This window comes from Thecamonas trahens, assembly GCF_000142905.1.
Source record: "Thecamonas trahens ATCC 50062 unplaced genomic scaffold supercont1.20, whole genome shotgun sequence".
Classification (NCBI taxonomy): Eukaryota; order Apusomonadida; family Apusomonadidae; genus Thecamonas; species Thecamonas trahens.
Window position 1 is genome coordinate 223,755 of NW_013657660.1, and position 7,319 is coordinate 231,073.

The following is a 7,319-nucleotide window of genomic DNA, read 5'->3' on the forward strand; positions in this document are numbered from 1 at the left end:
CGGGAAGGGGGGATGGGGGGGGGGAGGAATAAGAAGGTGCGAATCACATAAGGGCTTTTTACAAGCGATCGAATGTCCCGATCAAGGTGGTCTCGGCAGCTAGGCCACGCATGCGCCATTCGCCCCGCCCCCGCCCCATCGGTCGCTGGGTCGTCGGCTGGTTGCCAGAGAACAATGCGGTTTCGGACTGGCGGAGGCAAGGATGGCCACGGGTTGCACAAGGGATGGGGAGGCAGAGGCAGATAATAACCTCATGCACGAGATTCCGTCAACTTCCATGAGTGCATGCCCATGTCACGTGGTCTGGAGACATTGGCTGTCGCCATCCCCCGCAGGCTGGCCACAAAAGAGTGCGAAGCAACAGAAGAACCGCTGCCCGCCAGGTGGCGACACCCCACTACAGACCCCACACGTACACGCACACGTACACACACGCAATCATGTCCCAGACTACCGTGACGATGAAGGGCAACCCGGTGCCGCTCACCGGGAGCCTCCCCGCTGTCGGCGACAAGGCGCCCGAGTACACGCTGGTGGGCACCAACCTGGCGCCGGTCACCCCGCCTGCCGGCAAGACCGTCATCTCGGTCTTCCCCTCGGTGGACACGCCGACGTGCGCGGCCTCGGTGCGCCGCTTCAACCAGGAGGCTTCGTCGCGCGAGGGCGTCACCGTGCTCTGCGTCTCCAAGGATCTGCCGTTTGCCATGGCCCGCTTCTGCGGCGCCGAGGGCCTCGACAACGTTGTCTGCGGCTCGGCCTTCCGTTCCGACTTTGGCCACGCGTACGGCCTCGACTTTGCCGCCGGCCCGCTCGAGGGCCTCCTCGCTCGCGCCATCGTCGTCGTCGATGCCGATGGCAACGTCGTCCACACCGAGCTTGTCCCCGAGGTCGGCGATGAGCCTGACTACGCCGCAGCCCTCGCCGCCGTTGATGCCCTCTAGGTCTGTTGATCGTGCTGATGGTGGTGGGTGTGACGGGGGGGCTCGGCTCACCCGCAACCTGCTCTCCACCCTGAAGCACAGCCTTCGACATGATCTTCACAAGAGATAGAGATGTTTGACCGCCCACGCGCCTCCCTCCCCTCCTCCAATGCTCTCACCATTTGTCACCCACCCCGCTGACTGCCACACTACCTGCCCACTGGTAGGCGCAGCCTTGTGTGACGATCGCTCCTGAGCGCAGGCGGTGCATTATCGTCAGCTAAACTGTTTCGCATCGGCTCCCTGCCTCCTCCCACCCCTCTCTCCCTCCGCCCATCATGGACGACGAGTTCGGGTTCGTCATGACGGTCACATCCGGCAGCACAGTGCCCAAGTCTGCCTCCCACTCAGACTCGGGCTCTGCCTCGGCCTCCGAGCCCGACGACCTGCACTTTGCCGACGACTTTTCCATGGATGCCCTTGCCGGTGCCGCCGAGCTTGGCACTGCCCGTCCCCGGGGTCCGAACCTGGCCACCCGCCTAGTCGAGGACAACTCGCGGGCCGCAAACGTACGCCTCCTCACGCCCTTCCTCGCGCCTTCCGCCTGACCCTGCTCCCCATTAACCCCTCTCCCCCCCCCACCCCCCCACACCCCCCCGCGAACCCCCTCTCCCCCCCCCCTTCCCCTCTCCCCCTCCCCTCACCGCCCGCCCGGGATGGGAGATGGATGGATGGACCAGAGACTCACCCCCCCCCCCACCCGCCACCCCCACCCCAACCCACCCTTTCCATCCCACACAGATGCTCAAGGTCATGGACCAGCGGATCGAAAAGCACCGCGACATGCTCAAGGAAGAGGGTGACATCCTCACCGCGTCGTCATCGAGCTCGTCGTCGTCGTCATCGAGCTCGTCGTCGTCGTCATCGAGCTCCGGCTCCGGCTCGGACTCGGACTCCAAGGCGCAGGCCCGGTCCGGGGCCAAGTCGCGTGGACCGCCGGTGGCAGAAGAGGTCCAGTCACAGGTGGTCAACGTGGAGGATGATCTTCAGGAGGAGATGCGCGGGGCGTCGAACAAGGCCGAAGCCGATGCGTACTTTGAGCGGGATGCGACGCAGACCATGGAGTTGGCCACCGAGTTCGCCATGCTCAACCTCTCGCGGCCGATTCTGCGGGCGCTCAACGACAAGGGCTTTGTGCGTCCGTTCCCCATCCAGTCGCGCGTCGTTCCTGTGGCGCTGGCCGGGCGCGACGTGTGCGCGTCTGCAGTGACAGGCTCAGGCAAGACCGCTGCGTTTGTGCTTCCGGTGCTGGAGCGACTGCTGTTCCGCCCGCGGCACATGGCCGTCACGCGGGTCCTCATCCTGGTTCCCACCCGTGAGCTCGCCATCCAGTGTTACTCGGTCATCGAGGACTTGTCGCTGTACATGGACATCGAGCTGGCGCTTGTCGTTGGTGGCTTCTCCATGTCTGAGCAGCAGACCAAGCTCCGCGCCTCGCCCGACATTGTCGTCGCCACACCTGGTCGGCTCATCGACCACATCGAGAACACGGCCTCGTTCTCGCTGGAGGACATCGAGATCCTCATCATGGACGAGGCCGATCGCCTCCTTGACGAGGGTTTCGAGGACGAGCTGGACTACATTGTCCGTGCCTCGCCCAAGGCGCGTCAGACGCTCCTGTTTTCGGCCACCATGACCGAAGACGTCACCCGCCTCATCAAGGTCGCCCTCAACAAGCCCGTCCGCATCTCGGCCGACGCCGCCTTTAACATGGCCGACAACCTCCGCCAGGAGTTTATCCGCATCCGCCCGCAGCGCGAAGGTGACCGCGAGGCCATTGTCGTTGCCCTCGCCAAGCGCAACTTTACCGAGAAGACCGTCATCTTCATCCGCTCCAAGCGTGGAGCCCACCGGCTCCGCATCATCTTTGGCCTCCTCGGCATGCCCGCCGCCGAGCTCCACGGCAACCTCTCGCAGGCCCAGCGTGTCGCTGCCCTCGAGGCCTTCCGCAACTCGGAGGTCAAGTACCTCATTGCCACCGACGTCGCCTCGCGCGGCCTCGACATCACCGGCGTCGAGTCAGTCATCAACATGACCATGCCCTCCTCCGTCCGCACTTACGTCCACCGCGTCGGCCGTACTGCACGTGCTGGCAAGAACGGTTGCGCCGTTACCCTCACCGCAGACGCCCGCCGCGACGTCCTCCGCAAGGTCATGAAGCTCTCCAAGCGCAAGTCGGCCAAGCGCCACATCCCACCCGAGGTCGTCATTTACTGGCGCTCAAAGATCGACGCCCTCGGCGACACCATCAAGGCCATCCTCGACGAAGAGTCGTACGAAAAGTCGCTGCGCAAGGCAAACATGGAGCTCAAGAAGGCCACCAACATGATCGAGCACGCCGACGAGATCGCCTCGCGCCCCGCAAAGACCTGGTTCCAGTCCAAGGCCGACAAGGCCGAGGCTGCCACTGCCTCGCTCGCTAACTACCTCGCAGAGGTCAAGGGCGAGGATGACAAGGATACCCAGGCCGTCGTCTCGCGCCGCAAGCGCAAGAAGATGGAGCGCGCAGCTGAGGATGGCGAGGCCGTCGAGCTCTCCTCCCGCGCCCTCAAGCGCCGCAAGCTCCACAAGTATGCAGGCATGTCGCGCCGCCAGCGCCGCTCCGCCCAGGCCCGCGAGGAGATGGAGCGCGACGGCAAGGCCGGCACCGTCCAGGTCGCCATGAAGGCTTCCAAGCGCCGCGTCCGCAACGCCATCAAGCGCGACCAGGTCGGTCAGGCCACAGCCTCCGACCGCGAGCTCATCGACCCGCGCGCCCGCCGCGCCGCAAAGAAGGCCGCCCGCAAGAAGGCCGACGAAAAGGCGAAGCGGAAGAAGGCCAAGAAGGCCGCTGCCGCCTCGGCCGCCGCCTCCGACAAGCCCGCCATGACCACCACCGAGGCCCTCACCAACGTCGACAAGGCAAAGTCCATGCGCGCCCCGGATCAGCCGCCCAAGTCCAAGTTCAAGCCCAACTCGAAGCCCAAGTCGTGGGCCAAGAACTCCCGCAACAAGGGCCGGTAAACGCTCACGAGTCACAACTCCCTGCTCGGCTCTGTCCTCGTCTTACTGTGTCTTTTTGGCTGGCATCGGATGGATGCGCCCGCGAGGGCCCGACGGCGACGCCGGCCCGGCCTGGTGCGTCCCAACCTTGGCGCCCACCGTCCGCTTGAGATGGGCCGAGTAGAAAAAGTACGAGGCAATGAGAATGACGAGCGAGAGGCCCACAATCGAGAACACAATCGTGAGCGGCGCCCACGACGGGAGCGGCTCGCCAAACACGTCGGCCCCAAACTGCGCTGTCAGATTGCAGTACGAGTACGCCGGCTCGACAACACGGACCTCAAAGACAAACATGCCACCGAGCTCGCCGGTGAACCGGATGCCGTTGAACGAGCTGTCGAAAATCTGGTATGGCTCCGACGACGAGACTGAGCCCGGCCCGCCCGCCCGCGCAGGATCAAAACACTTGACATGGTCCTGAGGCAGCCAGGCCTCGCTCGGCGCCCGCTCTGGAAACTGCGCCCGCGCCTGGCTCCACGTCCGCGGCGGTGCGTTGCATCCGGCGTCAGACACCTTGGCCGCGTAGCCCCAGTCCTTACGCCCGTTGACCTCGCGGATGATAAACTCGCCAGGCACGCTCTCCACAAACTCGTCGCCGTCGTACAGCTCGAGTACCGGTCGGAACGCATCGGTCCCGTAGTACAACTCGAACGGACACCCGAGCTTCTCAAAGTCGTACGCAAGGACCAGGCTCCGCCCGTCGACAGTCGACTTGGAGTCGACCCGATACGTCATCGAGGCCGAACACGACGTCGGAAGGCCGCGAATCCGGATGTGCCGGTTTGGCGGACAACCCACCCTCACAATCGAGGACATCTGCGACGCGGAACATGCCGTCGGCGTCGCGTCCGACGCTGTCACCACCACAGTGCCCTGGTCCGCTCGTCCCACCACACCCTTGCCCTCGGCCGCCGCGCTAGGGGCCTCGGTCACCTTGAATGTCGCCGCGGCCTGCTGCCGGACCTGCAAGAGGTCGGCGCGGAGGACCGAGAATGAAGGCTCGCCCACAGACTTGACCACCAGCGACCGCCCGGCGTCGACATACTCGATGCCGGCAACGTCGTTCTGCGAGAGCGCAGGCACCGAGCAGGTGGCAGGTGGCAGTGGCTCCGGCGGCGAACTCGTCGCATACGTCCTGGCCATCGCTTCCACCGCCAGCACCTTCTTGCCCACATATGGCGCCGCACTGGCAACGTCGAACACCGTCATCCGCGGCGCGCCGAGTGCGCCAAAACTTGTCTCCACCAGCGGCGACCGCCACGAGTTGACGTAGATGCCCCGGGTGAGTGCTCCGCCTGCAGGCACAGCCAGTGGCCACGCGCCGAGCGCTGCCGTCTGCGTCGACGACGAGAGCCCCATCAGCAGCGCGCCCGAAGACATGACCGCCACGTACGCGCCCGACGCTGCTGCGCCCACCTGGCTCGAGCCCGAGCCAGAGAGCGGAACAAAGCTCGAGCCACACCCGAGCAACACGTACAGTCCTCCCGGCGAGACCGTCGCCACCCCGTAGCCGTCGCCCGGGGCGTACATCCGGACCGGTTCGGCGAGGACCGGGAGCACGGACTCTCGGCTCCACGCCGGCTCAAAGGTGAGCACCGTCTGCATTCTGAGTGAGATCACTGTAAACGATGCTGGCGAGCTTGATGGCGTCGTGATGGCCACCATCGCCAGCAATGTGGCGCAGTTGGGCGCCACGATCAGGTCGACGATGCGGACCGAGGTGAGGTCGGGCGCGAGCTGTGCGGCAGAAATGTTGAGTCCGATGTGGACAAACGTCCGCCCCGAGTCAACAGAGAGGTACACCGCGGCGTCGACCGGATTGGCCACTCCGCTGTGGCTGTATGCGACCACCAGCGGTCCCATAGCCGAATCGTATGAGGCCGGCGCCGCCAGCGCGTCAGTGACACCGGCAGGGAGGCCCGATGACGCCTGCCAGCGCATCATCTCGCTGCCGCGCCGCGCGTCAAGGAGCACCGCTCCGCCCGTGTCGGTCAGCGCGACTGCCAGTGCCTCGCCGCTGGTCCACACAAGGTCGCGAAGCGCTGCGCATCCGGTGCAGCCGAGCTGAAGAAGCGCCGTGGTCTCGAGCCCGTCGTGGCTGTAGAGTACGCTGTCAACACTCGAGCCACTCACAGACGTCGGAAGAAGGAGCAGGTGCCGCGGGTCCGACGGATGTGGCATGGTGCGAAAGGTACCGTCGGTCCGCGTCGGCCACGTCAATGCCGCGCCGGTGATGTCAGTCGCTGCGCCCGCGGCCACCAGCGCCGCCGGCGAGAGCTGACCGACCGACAACTCGAGCACCGCGTCCGCCACCGAGCAGCCCATGAGCCTCACCCCGAGGGAGTAAAGGCCGAGGACGACACGAGTGGGCTCGTTGAGCCCCCGCGGAGCCGCGCCAGGCTCCCAACTCGCGCTCACTGCCGCCCGCCACACCTGCGCGCTCGCATCAAACTCGGCCTCGCCACCGTTGGCCAGCGCAAGAACAACTCGGTTGGTCCGCCGCGACTCGAGCAGAGCCAGGCGCGGGGTCTCGCCCACTCCCACGACGGCCGCAGGCGACAGCGCCTCGGCAACCGCCGCAGTTCCGGCGTCAAACACCGCCGATCGCGGCAGCTGTGCCAGCGAGATGTTGACCGTGAGCTCCACCGCGCCGCTGGCATCTGTGGTGCCGAGGACCGACGAGAGTGCGGCGCGCGCGCTGCCCACCGGTGACCACACAAAGCACGCCGATGGCAGCGGCGAGATTGGGAGCGCCAGCGGCGCGCCGTCCACCACAACCGCACCGAGCGGTGCATCATCGCGACAGACAACCGACACGTTTGTGGCGACCATCTCCGATGCCGCCGGCGAGTGTGCGAGTGCGCAGCCCTGGCGAGCGACCGTCACATTGATAGCCGCGCCAGATGCCACCGAGAGCGAGAACGGGATGTGTGCAGCGAGGACAGCCGGGCGTAGCGGCGTGTCGATGACCAGATCTTCACCCGACGGTAGCGTAACCGCCGCTGCCTCACCCATCGACACAGCGACGACGACGAGGACGACGACCAGGATGAGTGCGAGTGGGCTGGCATGGGCGCTGTGGGTGTGGGAGAGGGCACAGCGGGTGGTTCGCGGGGTGGGGATGGGGGTTGCCATGGTGAGGGAATGGGCTGGCAGGAGGTGAGTTGGTATGGGGTGGAGGGTGGGGGTGGAGGGGGGTGGACGGGTGGCGGGGTGGGGTGGTCCACGCCAACCTCGGTGCGTCACCCTCGGTGGCTTGCCTGGCCCTCTGCCTCGCCCGGGAGGGGGGGGGGGGGA

At 66.1% G+C, this 7,319-nt stretch overlaps 3 protein-coding genes across 3 annotated transcripts; 2 read left to right on the forward strand and 1 right to left on the reverse strand.

Moving 5' to 3' along the window:
* Positions 1 to 390: 390 nt before the first annotated feature.
* On the forward strand, positions 391 to 1,219 carry AMSG_04645 (thiol peroxidase). The gene has a single exon (XM_013902865.1). The coding sequence runs from the start codon at positions 441 to 443 to the stop codon at positions 939 to 941; it is 501 nt and encodes a 166-aa protein (XP_013758319.1). The 5' UTR covers positions 391 to 440; the 3' UTR covers positions 942 to 1,219.
* A 39-nt stretch (positions 1,220 to 1,258) lies between these two features.
* On the forward strand, positions 1,259 to 3,999 carry AMSG_04646 (ATP-dependent RNA helicase DRS1; the record flags this gene model as incomplete). The annotated part of the gene is made up of 2 exons (XM_013902866.1): positions 1,259 to 1,489; positions 1,722 to 3,999. The coding sequence occupies 2 exons, from the start codon at positions 1,259 to 1,261 to the stop codon at positions 3,981 to 3,983; spliced, it is 2,493 nt and encodes an 830-aa protein (XP_013758320.1). The 3' UTR covers positions 3,984 to 3,999.
* Positions 4,000 to 4,008: 9 nt separating this feature from the next.
* Positions 4,009 to 7,037, reverse strand: AMSG_04647 (uncharacterized protein; the record flags this gene model as incomplete). The annotated part of the gene is made up of 1 exon (XM_013902867.1): positions 4,009 to 7,037. One exon carries the CDS (start codon positions 7,035 to 7,037, stop codon positions 4,026 to 4,028), a length of 3,012 nt encoding a protein of 1,003 aa, XP_013758321.1. The 3' UTR covers positions 4,009 to 4,025.
* Between the last annotated feature and the right edge of the window lie 282 nt (positions 7,038 to 7,319).